General features: G+C 39.6%; 1 protein-coding gene across 3 annotated transcripts in view; it reads left to right on the top strand.

The window, feature by feature from the left end:
• The window catches only part of RTN1 (reticulon 1), a 415,427-nt gene that overhangs the window by 159,267 nt on the left and 236,121 nt on the right, over positions 1-20,039 (top strand). The window contains exon 1 of one of the 3 annotated variants that reach the window (XM_030855132.2): positions 13,402-13,866. The exons of the other annotated variants lie outside the window; for them this stretch is intronic. Within the exon in view, the coding sequence (XP_030710992.1) occupies positions 13,626-13,866 (241 nt within the window). The 5' untranslated portion in view covers positions 13,402-13,625. Of the gene's footprint in view, positions 1-13,401; positions 13,867-20,039 lie in introns of those variants that run through there. 3 annotated transcript variants of the gene reach the window in all.

Genomic DNA, 20,039 nt, shown 5'->3' with positions numbered 1-20,039 from the left:
GCTAATTTAAATGAGCAATTTAGGAAAAACTAAGCTATGGCTCTGCTACTGCCACTGAAGCTTCCAGACTCAGCCATCATCTTTAGGCATCCTTCAAAATCCACCCCAATTAAGCTGTGTATTCTCCATAGCAGCAGAGAAGGAGACTGTATTTATTATCACTGGAGATTTGAATCTCTATCCCTCCTGGTGATTTATGAGGAAGCCCAAATTTCAAGGTATCTGTGCTGAAGTCTACAGGTCAAAGATTTTAGCTAAAGCTAGAGCCATGCCAAGAGTTTGGACAGAGTCTTCTGTTTCTTTCAAATTTATTTGGAAGTCTGAGGGAGAAAATTATAGGAGAAACAAGGGAAAAGTGCAATGGACTTCAGTCTTTGAAATATTTAGGAATGCTGTGACCTTTTACATGGCTGTGGGGTGGGGGTAGTATTCCTCTATGTGTCTTAGGGGTTAATGGGCAGAATAGGCAAGGACTGACAGAACGCAAGAAGTTAATTTTAGAGCCTGCAGGGGCCACAGCTGCACAAAGGCCTCTATCCCATGGGTGACAGACATAGAGAACAGAAAGCCAAGGAGTGGGAAGCTAGTGACTCTGCTTCATCTGGGAAGTGAGTGGAGACTTGCAAGGTGAAAAGAGGCTAAGTGAAACTAGGGAAGGCTGAGTTCTCAGAAGGGAAGCCATATGTGAGGGAAAGACCAGGACAAGCAGAGATGGAAAGCTGAAGTCTCAGCTACTTCACCTCCAGAAGGAAAATGTGCATCAAAGCCAGAACCCAGGAAATCATAGCATCTGGAGGTATCTGGTGGAGACCCTGGGTAGATATCTCAGGAATCATATGGAGTAGTGTCCCTTGGAGGTGATGGCCCTGCTTAGTCTAAAGGATCCCCAATGTCTCTTCTTCTAGTGGGACTCTTCACACTTCATTCATTTATTTAGCCCAAATGTATTATCTACTGTATGCTAGTCACTTCTATAAAATGTGCATATAAATCAGTGAGCAAAAAGACATCCCAAGAACTCAGTGATTCCCTGTTTAACACAACATATAGGAAGAAGTTCATTTTTACAGGACTGAAATAACTTTTGGTCAACATATATCAGTTTTTTTTTTTTACTACTGATTTTATTTATTTATTTTTAAACATCTTTATTGGAGTATAATTGCTTTACAATGGTGTGTTAGTTTCTGCTTTATAACAAAGTGAATCAGCTATACATATACATTTATCCCCATATCTCTTCCCTCTTGCATCTCCCTCCCTCCCACCCTCCGTATCCCACCCCTCTAGGTGGTCACAAAGCACCGAGCTGATCTCCCTGTGCTATGCGGCTGCTTCCCACTAGCTATCCATTTTATATTTGGTGGTGTATGTATGTCCATGCCACTCTCTCACTTTGTCCCACCTTACCCTTCCCCCTCCCCATGTCCTCAAGTCCATTCTCTAGTAGGTCTGCATCTTTATTCCCATCTTGCCCCTAGGTTCTTCATGACCATTTTCTTTTCTGTTTTTTAGATTCCGTATATATGCGTTAGCATACGGTATTTGTTTTTCTCTTTCTGACTTACTTCACTCTGTATAACAGACTCTAGGTCCATCCACCTCACTACAAATAACTCAATTTCGTTTCTTTTTATGGCTGAGTAATATTCCATTGTATATATGTGCCACATCTTCTTTATCCATTCATCTGTCGATGGACACTTAGGTTGCTTCCATGTCCTGACTATTGTAAATAGTGATGCAATGAACGTTGTGGTACACGTATCTTTTTGAATTATGGTTTTCTCAGGGTATATGCCCAGTAGTGGGATTGCTGGGTCATATGGTAGTTCTATTTTTAGCTTTTTAAGGAACCTCCATACTGTTCTCCATAGTAGCTGCACCAATTTACATTCCCACCAACAGTGCAAGAGGGTTCCCTTTTCTCCACACCCTCTCCAGCATTTATGGTTTGTAGATTTTTTGATGATGGCCATTCTGACTGGTGTGAGATGATATCTCATTGTAGTTTTGATTTGCATTTCTCTAATGATTAATGATGTTGAGCATTCTTTCATGTGTTTGTTGGCAATCTGTATATCTTCTTTGGAGAAATGTCTATTTAGGTCTTCTGCCCATTTTTGGATTGTGTTGTTTGTTTTTTTGATATTGAGCTGCAGTCTTTTCAATGTAGTTTCACAGCAGCACTCCTGGCAGTGGATCCAGCTGGTCAGCTCAGCACTGCTGTATCTTAGCATTTTGTAACAAAGCAGGGGCATCGTTGCCTGTGGCTCTGCATCCATTGATTTTTATGATGTTTCTTCAGCTTGCAATTATTTTGCTTTTTTGTTCACATTGGAGCACCTACCTAATATCTTGCAGCTGTTTGTGCTTTACATGTGTCCTGCTCAGGTGCAGTGTTTAATGTACCCTTATTTCTAGGGTAATTATTTTTCAGAAGCCCAGCTTTCTACATTTTGTGAAAATGCATCCCATTAATCGTAGTTGGAATGCTAGCATTGTCAATTAGGCTTTAGGTAAACCAGTATTTATTATGGGATCAAAGTGTCTTGAAGAGGCATTAAGAGCTTTCCCTTTAGAATAATTTAGAGCCATTTATTGAGTGCTGACTATATGTCAGGTATTGCGCTAAATACAAAATAATAGATAGTGTTTATTAAGAACTCACTATAGGGGCTTCCCTGGTAGCACAGTGGTTAAGAATCTGCCTGCCAATGCAGGGGACACGGGTTCAAGCCCTGGTCCCAGAAGATCCCACATTGCTGCGGAGCAACTAAGGCTGTGCGCCACAACTACAGAGCCTGTGCTCTGGAGCCTGCAAGCCACAATTACTGAGCCCGTGTGCCACAACTACTAAAGCCTGCATGCCTAGAGCCCGTCCTCCGCAACAAGAGAAGCCACCACAGTGAGAAGCCTGCGCACCACAACGAAGAGTAGCTTCGATTCGCTGCAACTAGAGAAAGCCCGCGTGCAACCACAAAGACCCAATGCAGCCAAAAAATAAATAAATTAAAAAAAAAAAAAGAACTCACTATACATCAGACACTATGCTAAGTCTTTTATATTATCATGTCATTTAATCTTCACAACAGTCCTGTGGAGGACATACTATTATTCTGATTTTCCAGATGAGGAAGCTGAGGCACAGAGAGTAGCTTACCTAATGTCTCACAGCTAGACCATGGCAGAGCTGGCATCCAAATTCAAGCCACATGACACAGATCTCATGCTCTTAACCCTAAATGTATGACCCACCTTATGCAAACTTCACAGTAGTCTTATGAGGTCTACATTATGACTGTACTTTTATTATTATTACAGATATTAGAAGCTGAGGCTTTGGGGGAGTTAAGTTATTTCCCTGAGTTGAGTAGGTTGGATAGTCACAATTTGGACCCAGGAAGTCTGATACCACAATGCCCTTTTGTTCTTTCTTGCTATACTATACTGCTAATAAGTGATGCAATAGATATTCAAATCCTGCCTGACTTCAGAATCCCTAATCAGTCCAATACTGTCCATCTGGAAAGTCAGTCTCAGATGGTTTTCTTTGTTTGTTTTTCTGTTTGTTTTGGATAATGATTTGTACTAAGTGGGATAACTATTGGAGTTACTGAAGAAATTTTAGAAATAAAATACCTTAAGCATACCTTAAAATGCTTTGATGAAAGTTCAAGTCTATTATTCATTTGACAATATTACCTTCCAGAGAATGATCATATTAGAAAGCTTTTAATAAAGAGTAGTCAGAAAGCCCTTTGATAATTTTGGTATTCTCCATTTGAAGAATTAGAGTCTAGCAGATCTGAGAAAAAATGTATTGTAAAATTATAATGAAAGTCAATTGGAAAAAGCAATACAAATTACAAATACTAGGCTTACATGCAATTTTTCTTCTGCTGAAACCCTGCTGTTGCCACCTTCATGCTTTGCAGATGACTCTGCCTTACATGTAACCATCTGATGTGAATTTCCCTCATCACCAGCTTGAACTTTTTCTCAGTGTTCATCTGCCTTGTATTCTCTTTCTTCTATCTCTGAAAAAGAATTAAGTTTCCTACATTCTAAATTTAATCCTTGCCCTCAAGGGCTTGTACCAGGTGTGGGGTCCTATGGAGAGACTAGATTGGGTAGGGTTTTTTCCTAGGCTAGATGGGAGCTAACAAAAGTCTAGAAGTGATTGTGAGCTGCGGACCGAGAGGGAGGTCAATGTATCAGAGGTAAGTATCAAGCATCTGCTGCAAGGAGAGCCTTCAAGTTTCCAGGGAAGCGGTCAGGATCCAAGGAAAGCAGGAGCAGACCAGAAAGCGACGTTGTGGTGGCTCCATATGAAATGGTTTAATACATAGGCAAAGACAAAAAGAAGGGATGGGTACTTGCTTCTTTTGGGGCGATAGGTATGGCAGGCGAGGAGAAGCAGGTGCTGATTCCATCTTAATCCACTGACTTCATCAATTATTTCCTGTCCTTGAATCTACAGTTTTCCCCTCTCCACTGTATTCTCCCCCTTAGCTTATATGTTTTCCTGTCCTTTTCTAAAAGCCCACAATTTCCTTTAATCCCTTTACTTCTTTAAGCAAGTATCACCTTTCTTCCCTGTCCCTCCTAGTGGCCAAATTCAGTGGCCAAATTCAATGGCCAATTCAGTCATCATCATCATCAGGCTCTCTGTGGGATTAAACATTGTTGAAGGTGTTCACACTTGAAATTCCTCCCTTGGGTGTGCTCCCCCATCTCTGTGGATATTCTTTCTTCTTCTTTGAATTCAAATAAATATATATTTCTTAAGGATGTGCTCTTGGCTGGCTTCTCAGATCTCAATATACTGTCTCCCCTGGCAGACTCATCCAACCTTATGACTTGGATTATTCTCTCTACCTAGGTGACTCCTAATCTCAATCACCAGCTTTGACCTTGACCTCCTTTTCATATTCTAGGAGCCAGCTAGATACCTTCACCTAAGTGTTTTATCTGCACATTAAATTCTGCATGGCCAAACATTAAAGAGTTATTCTACAACCAGCTTCTCTTCCTGTGTTTTTAAGTTTCCATTAATGACATTTATAAATTATCTGCCCCCAAATTTTTTGGATCAACTTTTACTCTTCCAACATTCAGTCAGGTACCAAATTCAGTTGATTGAAATATTTCTAATATTTGTCCCTCCATTTATATTATTATTTCCTCTTTCTTAGTGCTCTTCATCAAAACAACCTTAATAGCCTGCTACCCAGCCTCCTTATCATTAGTTTTCTTCCCCTAAAATCCATTTTAATTACTGCTGTCTTTTCCTGAATGACATCTATTTATGTCTCTTTAAAACTCTTATTTTAAAAACAAATCCAAACACCCTAACCTGGCTTTCTAGGTCCTTCACAATCTGATCCCAACCAATTTTTCTATTTTTATTTCCCACTTTACCTACCTTTTGCTCTAGAAAAATGTACTTAGTCACTCTTCTCTGTAAGTGCCCTATAATTGCTCTCTTCCATGCCCTTGCTGTTCCTTAGATCAGAATGATCTCTATTCATCAGCTCCTCATATACAGATCCTACAACTTCCAAAGCCTCACTCAAATAGCTCTCTTTCCATAAAGCTTTTCTTGATATCTCCAGATGGCAGTAATTTGCCATAACACTTTATCTGAGCCTTTTTCCTAGTGCTTATCAACTTCTACTTTGGATTTTGATTATTCGCAGGCACGTTTTATTATCTCCATGGTTTGATTATAAACATCTTGAAAAGCTGATTCATCTTTGTATTCCCAAAGTGTCTGGTACAAATGTTTGAACAAAGTTTATAAGACTCACCAAATATTCGATGTACTTCCTTACATTTCCCAGTATCCTTTGCATTAGACTTGGGGCTTATGACCCGTTTTGACCAATATTCTATAAGAAGTGATATGTGAAACTTTCAGTATGAGGTATTTTGGAACAGATGAGAATTCTACACTCTTTCTTTCCTTTTCCCCTTCTATGATGATCTACAAGGCTGTGTGTCCCAAATGGTCTAATGGCAAGTTGATGGACCATTATAAACATTTTCACAATTGTAGAGATAATTTCTGCTACACTATTACAATCTGCAAGGATTGTTGAACATGTCCATAATTTGCTGAAATATATTCATCCCTGGGGAAGTTTAGCATCTTCCTCTGACTCCTAAAGCCTGCAGTTGCAATCCTGCATGCTGTCCTACTTGGGCAGTGTGAAGTGCTGGCTCTTCTCTTTTTCTTACCAAAATCTAAGCTCAGCTTAGTAAAGTTACCTGATAATCCACTATAAGATATTAATACTGAGTTACCTTATGCGGGGATGCTACCATTTACAGCAGTAGTGACCTTCCAATATTAAAAAGTCAAAATGTTGAATTTCCAACACCATTGACAAGCTAGAGTAGGAGCAACATTTGGTAGTAAGATCTTTCTAAAGTCTCCAAAGTAAAGTTGCACAGGAAGCCACGATTCTGTTGAAGAATAACATTATTCCAGAGTATCATCTAGATGTTTCTGCAGAACAATTGTTTATGTTCTCTATTTTGCTTATTTAATCAAGTGAAACAAGTATTTCTCTTTACTGACTATGTGTAGATATCCTGCACCATCTTCATGTTAAGGACTTCTGTTTGGGACCTTCTACTATCATCAGGACCTTCACGTAGGTTATTTTTCCGGTTATGATAGGCTTATCTTGATTTATCACTGCTTTACACCTGTAACCAAATAGGGATCAGTGACATAAATGACCAACGATGGGACAGTTCATAAGGCATACAAGCCACAGAGTTTGTGTAGTCCTGTCTGCTCTGTGACACCAGTGGTCAAACTTATATTATGGTGTACATGGAATTAAAAATAGAGCCTGGCTCTGAGCCCTTTTACCTCAGTATTCCCCTTAATTCCCTTGGCATTCTCATATAAACTTAAGCTTCTGCCAAGTTCTCTTTTAGGTCCCCACTTATAGTGGATTTCCTGCTTAGTCCCTAAATTTGATGAAAAGGCATCCTGATGGATAAAGAGCTGCAAGAAAGAAAAGAAAGAAAACATTTTCTCCTCAGACCAGGCTAACCCCAAAGAAACCCCTGGGACCTAGGATTTTCTAACATATTTTTCAGGCCCAAAGATGAAGGTATGTCATCTGACAAGACTACAGACTCTTGGAAGATGGTATGACCCTCTTCACCAAGAGAGGTTGGGATCATATTAATAAGACCAGAACCCCTTAAATTGGAACTAACCCCGTAATGTATGAGTCAACCACTAATCTGGGGTTGCAGTGATTACAGTCTAAAGTTAGAAGAAAACTGGTTTTTGGCTAATGCTCATACTGAGCTGTCCAGGGTTCTGACTTTGGCATGGGACATTCCAATCCTTGGGCTTGATGCTGGTGATTTTGCTTTAAATTCTGAGTACTTTGGATGTAGTTTGTGATCACTAATCTTGACTACCTCTGTAGTTTACCTTGAGCTCTATTGAGCTAGGCTATTGTTAATGACATACTGTGTACAAACTGTAAAATTGATTATACTGTGTCAGGACTTTTAAGTTGGAGAGCATGAGGTATAGAATCAAAAGACTTAGACTTTGATAACAGCTGCATTAGCCATGTGATTTTGAAGAAGTCTCTGAAGATTTTTCAGAACCTTGGTTTTCTCATCATCCTTGAAAATAAAATGTGAAAAATATCTGTAACATAAATGACAAAAATATAATACAAAGAGCATTTAAAAATATACGAGAAAAAAACTTGGAAAAGTAAACATGGGACACAAAAGGCAATTTACAAAATAAGAAAGACAAATTGCCCACAAGATATGTAAAAATTAACTCAAAATGGATCAAACACCAAATTTTAAGACCTGGAACTATAAAACTCTTAGAAAAAAACATAGCTGTAAATCTTTTGACCTTGGATTAGGCAATTGTTTCTTAGATATGACACCAAAATCACAAGTGACAAAAGATAAAATAGATGAATTGAACTTCATAAAAATTAAACAATTTTGTCCTGCAATGGACACCATCAAGAAAGTAAAAAGACAATCCACAGAATGAAAGAAAAATATTTGCAAATCATATATGTGATAAAGGACTTGTATCCAGAATATTTAAAGAAATTTTACAACTCAATATTAAAAGAAAAATAACCCAGTTTAAAAATGGGCATAGGATCTGAATAGACATTTCTCCAAAGAAGATATACAAATGGCCAATAAGCACATGAAAAAGATGCTGAACACCATTAGCTATCAGGGAAATGCAAATCAAAACCACAATGTGATTCTACTTCACACCCTCTAGGATGGCTGTAATGAAAAGACAGATAATAACAAGTATCGGCAAGGATGTGGAGAAGTTGAAGTCCTCATAAACTGCTGATGAGATTTTTAAATGGGCCAGTTGATTTGGAAAACAGTATGACAGTTCCTCAAGTAATTAAACACAGAGTTCCCATATGACCCAGCAGTTCTAATGCTAGGTATATACCCAAGATAAAAGAAAAATTACTCCAAAAAACTTATACACAAACATTTATAGCAGCATCATTTATAATAATCAAAAGGTGGAAACAACCTAAATGTCTATCAACTGATGAATGGATGAACAAATTGTGTTATATCTATACAATGGAGTATTATTCATCAATAAAAAGAATGGAGTACTGATACATGCTATAATGCAGATGGACATTGAAAATCTTATGCTAAGGGAAAGGAGCCAATCACAAAAGTGCACATATGGTATGATTCCATTCATATGAAGTATCCACAACAGGCAAATTTATGGAGTCAGAAAATAGATTAGTGATTGCCAAGGACTGGATATGAGGTGGTAGGGATGGAGAGTGACTGCTAATGTGTATGAGGTTTCTTTTTGGAGTGCTGAAAATGTTTTAAAGTTGATTGTGGTGATGATTGCACAACCATGTGAAGATAGTGAAAACCATTGAATTATATACTTTAAATTGTACTGTATGCAAATTATATCTCAATAAAGCTGTTATTTTAAAAAAGAAATACAAATTATCAAGAAGCACATGAAAAAACTCCAGATTCATTGGTCATCAAATAAATAAAAAATTAATAATTACAGTGTTACCATTTTTCTTATCAAATTTTGGAAATTAAAATCTTGTATATGTGCATGTATTAAATGAGATCTGTTTGTAAACTTCAAAGAACCTATTTAAAGAAAATTTTACCTTTATCATGTGTATATTTCAGTTTTCTTGTCAAGCTCAGAATTTTTAAAAGAGGCTTTGTGAATCCAAAGCATGGAGAATTCAAGTTTCAGATCTCCTAATTCATGTTTTTGCCCAAATAAAAAAGTCTTTGTAGTTTTACTCAGATGTGCAAATTAAACAAGAAAAACGAAACTGGGTTCAATGAAAAGTGATCAACTCTCTTCTTTCCACCCCTACTGGAGTGGGAATCATCTATGTTTTATGCATTAGAAGCATCTATGTTTTATCCCCTTGGATGGCAGATTAAGTAACAGCAGCCACTCCCTATGGACAGAAGGAGCCTGGTGTGTTCCAAATGTGCTGTGTGACATTTGTGAATGAGGTAGTGGTCTCCTGGAGAAAACACAGCTGTCTCGGGCACCAGCCTGTAGCCTCTATAAATTAGTTTCAATCTAAACATTCTTTCACTGCAATAGGAATTGGAGAACTCTTCCTGATCAATTTCAAGAGCTTCTACATATTGTGGAAGGGTGAAAACCATGTTGCAAAATGAGCTGGTTGCTCCATAGACAAATTAAGTCCTGAACCAACCTTGCACATAATGATTTCAGAGAAATCTGAGGCTCCAGCGTGAATCTCATCTTGAGTCAAACACTTATCTTACCAAGTCGATGGGAGTGTTTCCACAGTTGCAGTCTCTCTTAAAAAGGTTCAAAAGTAGAGCCTTGGCTTGGATGCTAAAAGTTTTTAAATAAACCAGAGAAGGCAAATACTTGGCATGTGCTGCCACACCCCCTTCACTTGCCTGAATGTAGCTATTTCTTACCTTTCTAGACGCTCTTTTTTTACTGACTCTGGATGTGATCTAAGACTCTTTCTCAACACAGTGCCCCAAGCATTCATTATTAATCTATCAATGAGCTCTATTTGCCATTCCTGTTATAGGAATGGCAAGTTGAAATATGTATACACGCCTATGTGTGTTTTACACAACTACTTAGAAGAACCTTTGAAGTATATTTATCTTTATGTAAGGTTTGCCTTTCAGAATATAGAAACTACTAGTAGAAGCAGATCAATAGCCACTCAATATCATTCCTTATCTAATTTGCTTTGAATGCCTGAAATGGTCACTGTTGACTCTCTGTTCTTTACAAACAGAAATACGCAGGCAGAGTGCTAACCATTATAAGCCATTTTCTGGAAGTAATTTGACATGTGCAATTAAATCTTAGTAACATGCGTTACCTACGTCAACTCATTTAGTGCTCCCCCAAATCCTTTAAAGAAGGTGCTATTAAAATATCCAGATTACAAATGAGGAAATTTAGGCACAGAATGATTAAATAACTTTCATATTGAGGCTGGAAAGGACTTCATCTTGGTTAAAGTGTTACTTGTGGTACTCTTTCTCCATGTCCCCACACTTCTTCCCCCATGATATAAGCTTTGATCTAAGTTAAGAAGCTAGTGTTAAATAAATGCTCCATACCAGATTCCTTCTTTTGAAAAAGTGAACAAAACTTTTCTTCTAAAAAACAATAGCTTAAGACAAAACCTGACAGTTCTTTTGTCTCAACTATCCTTGCTATGACTCCTTTAAAAGTGCCAACCCCATTTTTCTTTGTCACAAAAGCATTTTAGAACAACTCATAACTTAGAGCAACTCTGCAAGCCCTGGAATCCCATTGTTAACTGTGTGTTATGCCCATACATCGTCCTATTAGTCAAGGTTTGTCAGTTCACAGGGGTGCAAATGTAAAATAAATGATAGTGATAGACATTGGTAATTTCAAACCATAGCATAAAGTTGAAAATTCCTTCAACCAAATAGATAATTATTTGTCCACATCCAGTAGTAGAGCCTAATAAAGATAGTTGTGAAAATTGCTAAAACTAAACAGTGTGAACACCTCTTTAAAGCAGAGCAAAATAGAATAATTTATCAAAGTGGAATTTCAGTTAAATGGGAAATGGAAATGAAAATTTTCAATCAAAATGGAAAATTTCAATTTTCTCTAACAAGTAAAATCTAAATATACTTTAACTGGCTATTTCTTTCACACATTCTCAATCAGAGTATCGATCAGTATCTGATGAACCATGAAAAAGAACTGGAACCATATCCCAAAACTCCTTATCATTTTAGGTGTAAGGAAGTCGTGAGGCTTGCATAGTTACTCCAGTTTTTTTAAATGATGAATTTCATCAGTGTTTCTCAGAGAAACAAAATAACATTCTCCATATATTTCTGTATGTAATTCCCTTACCATAACAATTCTCAAATATTCAGTACCCATCGATAAGCACTCAGTTTTATATCATTAGTTTTCTATATTCTTGGCATGTTGTCAATAATGAAACTGTGAGAAATTTCTATCTGGTATTTCTGATATTCTAAACAATGGATTTTAAAAAACTCAGAAATGCCCCTGATTATATGAAAGGATTAAGCTTAATGGAAAGAGAGCAGGGTAATAGCTTTTCACCTTAAAGATTTCTTAAACAGGCTCATTTTTCCCATGGAAAGATTTTGAAAACCATGATGGTTCAGGGTAACCAATAATTGTTAATGTCAAAGGGGGTAACTTAAAAACAGCTTTAGGGCTTCCCTGGTGGTGCAGTGGTTGAGAGTCTGCCTGCCGATGCAGGGGACATGGGTTCGTGCCCTGGTCCGGGAAGATCCCACATGCTGCAGAGCGGCTGGGCTCGTGAGCCATGGCCGCTGAGCCTGCGCGTCCAGAGCCTGTGCTCCGCTATGGGAGAGGCCACAACAGTGAGAGGCCCGCGTACCGCAAAAAAAAAAAAAGGCTTTATTCAGGTATAATTGGCATACACTAAGTTGCACATATTTACAGTAAGTGATCTGATGGATTTTGACATATGTATGCCCCTGTGAAGCTATCACCACAATCAAGCCAATGAAAATGTCCATCATAATTTTTGAAGATATCAATAATATAAAATTTTGGTGATCATCATATCCCCAGGGGTATCTGGCCCTAGTAGGCCATATTTCTTGTCTATTGAGTGAACACATTTTCTCTAATTTATTGTCACTGAACAGAACAAAAAGTTGGGCAGAATTCAGGCTTTTAACTTTCAGCATTTTTGAGGAGCATCTGCATGGTACTGAAGTTGGCCTTTGAATATATAAATTGACAGGTATGAAATCCTCAGCATGTCTATGGTGGCTTAGCAATCCCACAAAGCCTCACAGTAGCTTGCCTGATGCCCCACCTTCTCTAGAGAAGGAGCAGTGGATGGGCTTATTCCTCCACCCTGTGTGTTATTTTTTTTCCAACCACATCATTTCATAGACAATTTAGGAACCAATAAAGCATAAGTCTTGTTTGAAAAGGTGTATCTAAATATAGGAATAATACATTATAAGCCAAGTCATTTCCCTCCTCTGAGTTGCTGTTTATCTGTCAAATATCTTCCATTTTATCAGAGAGAGCTGTAAAGGAAAATGGGTGGGTGGGGAAGCAGCAGCAAGCTTTCTGGAATGTCCAGCTTCTCAAATAAAATAGACTGCACAGACAGCTTATAATTTGTATGGCTTTAGCTCAGGGTTTCTGAAAGGAAACATAAGTTGTTTTTGTCCTGCCTATTGCTGTCTTATTCACCCTCGGTGCTGGTAGGAATGAAGTCTGGTAAGCTTTATTCGGAGGATCTCCTGATAGCTCTTTCCTGTACTCCACTATTTTAGGTTCTGTTTTGGAAACAGTTTATGGATGCAGCATTTAACCTCGGGGTTGCAGATTCCCTCGTCTCCATCTGTCAACAACCATCTTCACCCCTCCCCGCGAAGACAAGTCCCCTCCACAGATGATACTGGTCACCCTCAGAACTGTGGCCTTGAGGGCTCCAGCTTCCTTTCTTTGCCTCGGGTCCCAGGACACCAGTCCAGGTTTAACTTTATGAGTTGGGAGGGCAGCTTGCCTAATCAGTCACTCTTCAGCTGGGGGCTGTTTCTACCTGCTCATCCTCTCTGATTCTCCCCCAAATGAGAGGAAGATTCAAGTGGATGTGGCACATTCCCTAATCTAGGCCTGCAGACCGGTGGCTGACGTGTGCAAAGGAAGACTCGGACCAAACAGGCCTTTTTCACCTGCGTAATGACAGGCTTGGGAGTAGCAAGGCAGCAGCGGTGGCGGCGCCGGCAATAGGAGGAGGAGCGCAGGCAGCGGCCGGGGCGGGGCCGGGAGGAAGTGGAGGGGGAGGAGGAGGAGCTGAAACGCGGAAAGCGGCAGGCGGCAGCTCGGCCGGAGTTGCAGCAGCTGCGGCGGTGGCGGCGCTGACACCGCAACCTCCCCAAACCCTGAGTCCCGGCGGGGGCAGCAGCAGGGAGCGCCTGCCCGCCCTCCCGCCCGCCCAGTCACTGCACCTCGGCCCCGCCAAGCAGCAGTCGCTGCGTCCGGGGAACTGCCAGCTATGGCCGCGCCGCCCGATCCCAAAGAAGAGCTGCTGCCGCTGGCCAGCCCCGGGTCCCAGTGGTTCGGGGACCGGAGCGAGGAGGAGGAAGAAGCGGTGACGCCGAAAGGGGCCAAGCCCGAGCCGCAGGTGGGGGAGCCCGGCCCTCGGCTGGGCTCCGAGGCCCGAGAAGCTGCGCCGCGGGAACTGGGCTCGGGCCCCGCCCGGCCGCCGCCCGTTGCCATGGAAACTGCATCCACAGGTAAGGCGGGCGGGTGCCGCTGTCCCGCAAATGGCGTCGGGGACTCGGGTCCCCCAGCCGGTCCCCTTCTCTGCAGCTCGCCTATGCACCTACCTCGCGCTCTCTATCTTGAGCACCAACCTTAACTCCCCTTCGCCACAGGCGACTGTAAATATTAGCGGACTGGTAGGGACAGAAAATTTATTTTTCCAAAGACTCGGAAGAAAACAAAATACTATTGATCCTTTTATTTCATTATCATTTTTCCGGCTTTCAAAGTTGTTCTCAGAGGCAAACCGCAGCATCCTGGCTGCCGCCGCGCCTGTATACAAGTTTTTTCCTTCTTGGAAGGGGCTGGGGGCCGTAGGGCCCGTTTGGCCAGTTGGGATGATATTCTGAGGCGTGTTTGTGCGCCCGGCGCGCGCCAGCGACAGGGGACGCTGACAACAAAGCGACGGGAGGGCCTGCTGCCCCTAGACTCTGCTCGATCCAGGGCAGAGATGTGACTTTAACTCTCCCTTCCCTCCAAGAATTTCCACACCCTACTCCTAGCCCCTTTCCCTTCACCTCCTCTATCTCCCCCTCCCCCCGCACACTAAACCAAAACGCCACGGTGTGTCTAATTCCAGAGGGACAGCGTTGCCAGAAGGTTGGGAGTTGTGGCGGCTCCCGCCCAGAACCCTTCTTTCCCAGCTGCCCGGATGCTCCCATCTCGAAGGGAGCAGTGAAACTTGCAACCCTTTAGAGCGGCCGCTGGCTGAGGTGTTAGAGGGCTTGAGTGGCGGTGAGTGTTCAGGCACAGTTTACCATCAGTCTGAACCTGCCTGGTCCTTTGGAAATTGTCCTGGATTCGCCCTCCTTTCGCCTGACTTCCCCTTCCGAACTGGAGCACGTTGGTGCTCAGCGGGGACCAGGGATCCTGAAGCATTCTGTCCGAAGGATGCCTGAGGCGAGCTTTGGGGAGGGGCTGCCGGCTTGGGTAGGTCTGTGTTTCCAGGGAGTGGGGTAGAGGGTGCTGTGTGTGTTGTTCCCGGAGAAAGCTTTGCTGTGGTGGAATGAGAGTTGTGTAGTTTTGGAAATGCAGCTCTTGAAGGCCGGGTGCCGGGTGATTCTGCAGGAGGGGAAGGGGGGCGGGACTGGCATGCTTGTCCATGGCAGCTGATTTAGGGGAACCCCTTTCTTAAACCATTGCCTCTCTTAAGGGTCGTGTGGAGTGTCTTAGGTAGTCTTAATTCTTCTCTAGTACAAACGATTTGAGCTGAGGAAAGGAGGTTTAGGGAACGTGTCAAATAAAACATTATGAAGGGAAGAAAAAAAGTAAAGAAAGAAAAAAGAGAGAAAGGAAAAGGAAAGAAAGACTCAAAAGCAGAAAACCCCATTTGTCATATATTAGTTATTATATGGAGGAGGGGAGGATTTAAGACTGAGAGAGATCTCAACTTCTTCATCTAAATGGAGAGAAAACAAAACTTTTTATAATTGCAAAAGAAGATGGCAGAAGCCAATAGACAAAGGAAGGTACACATTTCATTGGTTTACCATTACCATTCTTCGTTGAGAGTAGCTCATAGTACAGAACCTTTATCCACTGTCATCAAAGTAAATCATTTATAAACATTGCCCACCTCCCATTGGTGTCCCCAAGGTTAGGTGAACTAGGGAGAGGAAGCTAAGCGCCCCCTGTTCAGTAACATACTATCCACTAAAATGGTTGCTATGCACAAAATGCCTAGAACAACTGTGACAAAGTAGGCATTTGCAATTTTTAATATTATTATAGAAATATTTTACTTTGTTGAATATATTAGGGGTTTCCTATCCTAGGCAACAAATACACTAATAAAATCGAACATGATGCTAACTTTGGATGGGAGGAGAATGAAGGGAGGCAGAAGGAGCACATAGTTTGCATATTTATATAGAAATTTTTAAGTTTATTATTGCTGCTTGAAGGAATTTCTCATATAGTTGTTGGTTATTTAATGTTTTAAGTTTGTATATTTCTTTTTTAGTAGACTGTATGGGCTGTTATAAGAGTCCCAGATGCCAGAAATGATATCTAAATAAATAACTAGATCTTGAAAAATTCAAATAAAATCTGGGCCAGCTTCCTTATCTGTTGTTTTGGCAGTTCTGTTGCAATAAGCAGAGTCAGCAGGTGCATCCTCAACTTAATCAGGGACAAAATCCAGAGGAAGCCTATTAAGCACATGGCTTTCCTTTTTTTTTAAAAGAATGGTACTCTTTGGGACTCAAATCAAACTAAGAAGTAACTTAGACTTTGAGTGTGATGCACTGTAAATAGCTTTTGTTTCTTTCTCAAATGGAATTCTAAAATTTAAGACAGATATTGATGTTTTAAAAACTTTTTTTCTGAAAAACACCACTAATCATGCTATCTGGACAGAAATTCTGTTATTTATTTTTATACATTGATGGTAATTAAAGTTCCTAAAGAAATATTTCCAAAAATATTTCTCAGTGATGTCCTGGAATGAATATATGTTTAAACATCATTAAAGTTGCACTATAAAGCTCTGTGAGTACTGTATTCTTTACCAGTACTCCATCAGTACAGATATTCTCATTGCTTCTGTCCCTTTTGTGGGATGGAAATGTCCTTAACAAAAAGGACACTTTTTTCTAAAGCTACAATTTTTCATGTCTAAAATTGATAATGGGCACGTGATATGATGTCTGTTGCCAAGGGAACATTTAATGCACTGTATGTAGGCTACAACATGTTAGATTGTTAATCATGAAACAGTGCCATCATCGAATAACTTTATACAAAGAACATGAAGAGCAACATTTTTGTTTTTTCACGATCAGTTATTTTATTCCTGGAAACTATTCAAAAGGAGCATACAAAAACACAAGAATAGAAGAATCATCCTTTGTTTAAAGGAAGAATTTAAAATAGAATATTTGAACAAAATGCAATGGTAAGAATTAACTCATTGGCCACTTTGGAAATTAACTCATTGACTGATTCATGCATAGAAGGCAAAATGAATAAGAGAATGGAGAATGGTCTGGAGAAAGCAGCCCAGTGTGATGATTTGCTTTAGTGATATTGACTTATAGATAATTTGACTTAAATTTCTAGATGATTGCCAAGGGGGAGGGAAGTGAGAGAGGGAGAGAGAGGTATTTTTCCAATTTACTTGGATACAGTGCTCATAAATTTATATTTTTCAAATGCTGAATGTGATACTCTATTGGAAAAAACTATTCTTAATCTATCATTATTTAAATACCTTTCAGAAATGTTTATATGTCCTGCATTTATTCTGTATAATATAATAAATTGTACCATACACATTACCAATCATCTTTTAAAATCCATGTAGAGATTGGATTAGCTGTCTTTTCTTGTGGTTGTGCTCGATAGATGTGTACATTTTTTAAAATTTTTGAGTCATTCCCAGCAATCCTCTTCAGAAGGTGTAAATTTCGGTTTTCTGTTTTCTTTCATCTTTTAAGAAAGCTACAGTTCTATTGAAATGGGAAGGAACACTACACTAGCTTTTACAATATTTTACAGAACCTATAAGAAAAATAAGAGTTTCTAATGCAATTTATTTCTCTGGACATAGGCTCTGAATATAATCAATGACACTTCTGGCAGTAACTACAGTACTTATCCTTTCATATTGGGAATTCAAATTAGGTTAAATTAAAATTTAGAAACACATACCCTAAAAATACATTGATAAATAAATTTTATCAGAGCTTTCAGCATAACTTCCTTTTCATGAACTCACTGTTCCAGGAAACCCATCCTACTCATTGTCCCTCAGATACACCATAGACCTACCTGCTCCCATCTCTTCTCTAGGCTGTTCATCTACTGACTCTGAGGGTTTGGAGAAGAGTTGTGGATTATTTTGTTCATTGTACTGTCTATCTTGCATAGCCTGGAAGATAGACAAAACTTCCAAAAAGTTTATGGAAAGTTTTTATTATCTGTAAAGTGAGAGACCATTGAGATTCAATTCAATTTAGTAAACATTTATTGAATGCCCCCTTTGTGTAAGGATCTGTGCTAAACACAGGTTTTGGTTTCCTAGAACATGTGCACCTTTCTGTTTCACATTAGTATTTAGTTAAACAGTGCTTTTATGTCATTTTTTATTTTCCTCATTCCCAAGTCATTGCTGGAAGATTGTTTAGAAGGGTATTATAATAATCTAACCACATGGGCACACAGGCATGAATTAGTTTTCTGAGGTCGACATAGGATAAATAAATACTAGCATAGCTTGCTCAAAGGGCATAGCTGGGGGAAAACAAAATCTATCTATCTACCTAACTAGCTAATTCTATCTTCCTCATAGAAGTAACTGTGGCTGAATAGTACTCAGAGATCCTTGTATTAGTTAGTAGTGCTTTTATTTTAAAGTTAAAGGAAGTGATCTCAGTGGTGACTAAGGGAGATTTGAAAAAAGGCACTGTAAAATATAGACGGCAGTGAAAATAAAAGACATATTTCGAGAGACTAGTACATCCACACAGGAATGCTTTCCATGAAAGAATATGGTCAAAAGATGAAAGACAGCCAGTTTTATTTGTTTAAATAATATTTGAGGGCAAAAAGAACAATGAGAAGAACATGAGCTAGAGAGGCTCACTGCTTGTGGAAGGTGCTCTAGTGAGAGTAATGAAAAAAAGGAGAGGGAAGAGTTTCTCAGTTCACATTTAACCCGTATTATTTAAAAGGGACAGTGATCTGGGGCTTCCCTGGTGGCACAGTGGTTGAGAGTCCGCCTGCCGATGCAGGGGACGCGGGTTCGTGCCCCGGTCCGGGAAGATCCCACGTGCCGCGGAGCGGCTGGGCCCGTGAGCCGTGGCCGCTGAGCCTGCGCGTCCGGAGCCTGTGCTCCGCAACGGGAGAGGCCACAACAGTGAGATGCCCGCGTACCGCAAAAAAAAATAAAAATAAAAAAATAAAAGGGACAGTGATCATTTTGAAATGTATAGGAATATTGAACCACTATGTTGTGTAACAGGAACTAACACAGTATTGTAGGTCAGTTATACTTCCAAAACAAACAAACAGACTCATAGAAAAAGAGATCAGATTTGTGGTTACCAGAGGTGGGGGAGTGGGTGGAGGGGGAATTGGATGAAGGCAGTCAAAAGGTACAAACTTCCAGATAAGGTAAATAAGTACTCAGGATGTAATGTACAACATAATTAATATAATTAACAGTGCTGTATGTTATATATGAAAGTTGTTAAGAGAGTTTGAGTTCTCATCACAAGGAAAACGTTTTTTTCTATTTTTTTAGTCTTATATCTATATGAGATAATGGAACTTCACGAAAGTTGATCATTTAAAAATAAATAATTAAAATGGACAGTGATTCTTAAGCTGGGCAATCTAAAACATACGGAAAGAAATACTAGAAGCCCAGGATAAGTGAACAGCAAGTAGAATACTGTATCACTGCTCTGATAAGATTGGCTCTTCGGAGCCAACTACTTTATATCTCATGGTATAGAATGAGTGTGGTGAGCAGTTTTGATGTCATTCCTAGTATCTCCTGAGAATAAGACTAATGTTAGAAAAGTTGAAATGGGGAATGATTTTCAGAAAAGGGAAAACAATGGATATTTAAAACTTACAAGCCAATATATTTGTTGCTGAGTGCTGGTAGAATCTAAGAATGCATTATTATGCTGAATATTTATAAACCCTTAGAAAATAATAAACATGTTGATCACCGGCAATTCCCATTGGTTCAGTAAAAAAATAATGCCCATAAAACATAATTTTCTCTTTTTCATATTCTGAATCACCAACATATGCACAACACTTACTATGCACAGGAACTCTAGAAAGTACTCAACTTACATTAGAAAGCACGCTCTTTAATTTTGCAAATGGCACAAAGTTTCAAAAGATGATTGATATGGTAGAGGGTAGCACTCCTATTTAAAATTTTTGATTTTAATGTTAACTCAAAAGCAAATCCTTTTTATTAAAATAATTTTTTACTCTAGTTTAAAAAATTCCTTGTTGGGGTAAGAAGCACATGCATGTAACATTAAAATTTTAAAGCTACAAAAGGGTATACAGAGAAAAGGAAGTATTCACACTCAGTCTTTCAACCAGCCAGCTGTTATCCCTCTTCAGCAGCAACCATTGTTATCAATTTCAGCAATAGAGCATTATTTAATTAATTCAT

The sequence above is a fragment of the Globicephala melas genome, chromosome 2 (assembly GCF_963455315.2).
Source record: "Globicephala melas chromosome 2, mGloMel1.2, whole genome shotgun sequence".
Lineage (NCBI taxonomy): Eukaryota > Metazoa > Chordata > Mammalia > Artiodactyla > Delphinidae > Globicephala > Globicephala melas.
This window is presented reverse-complemented; position numbering and strand designations above follow the sequence as displayed.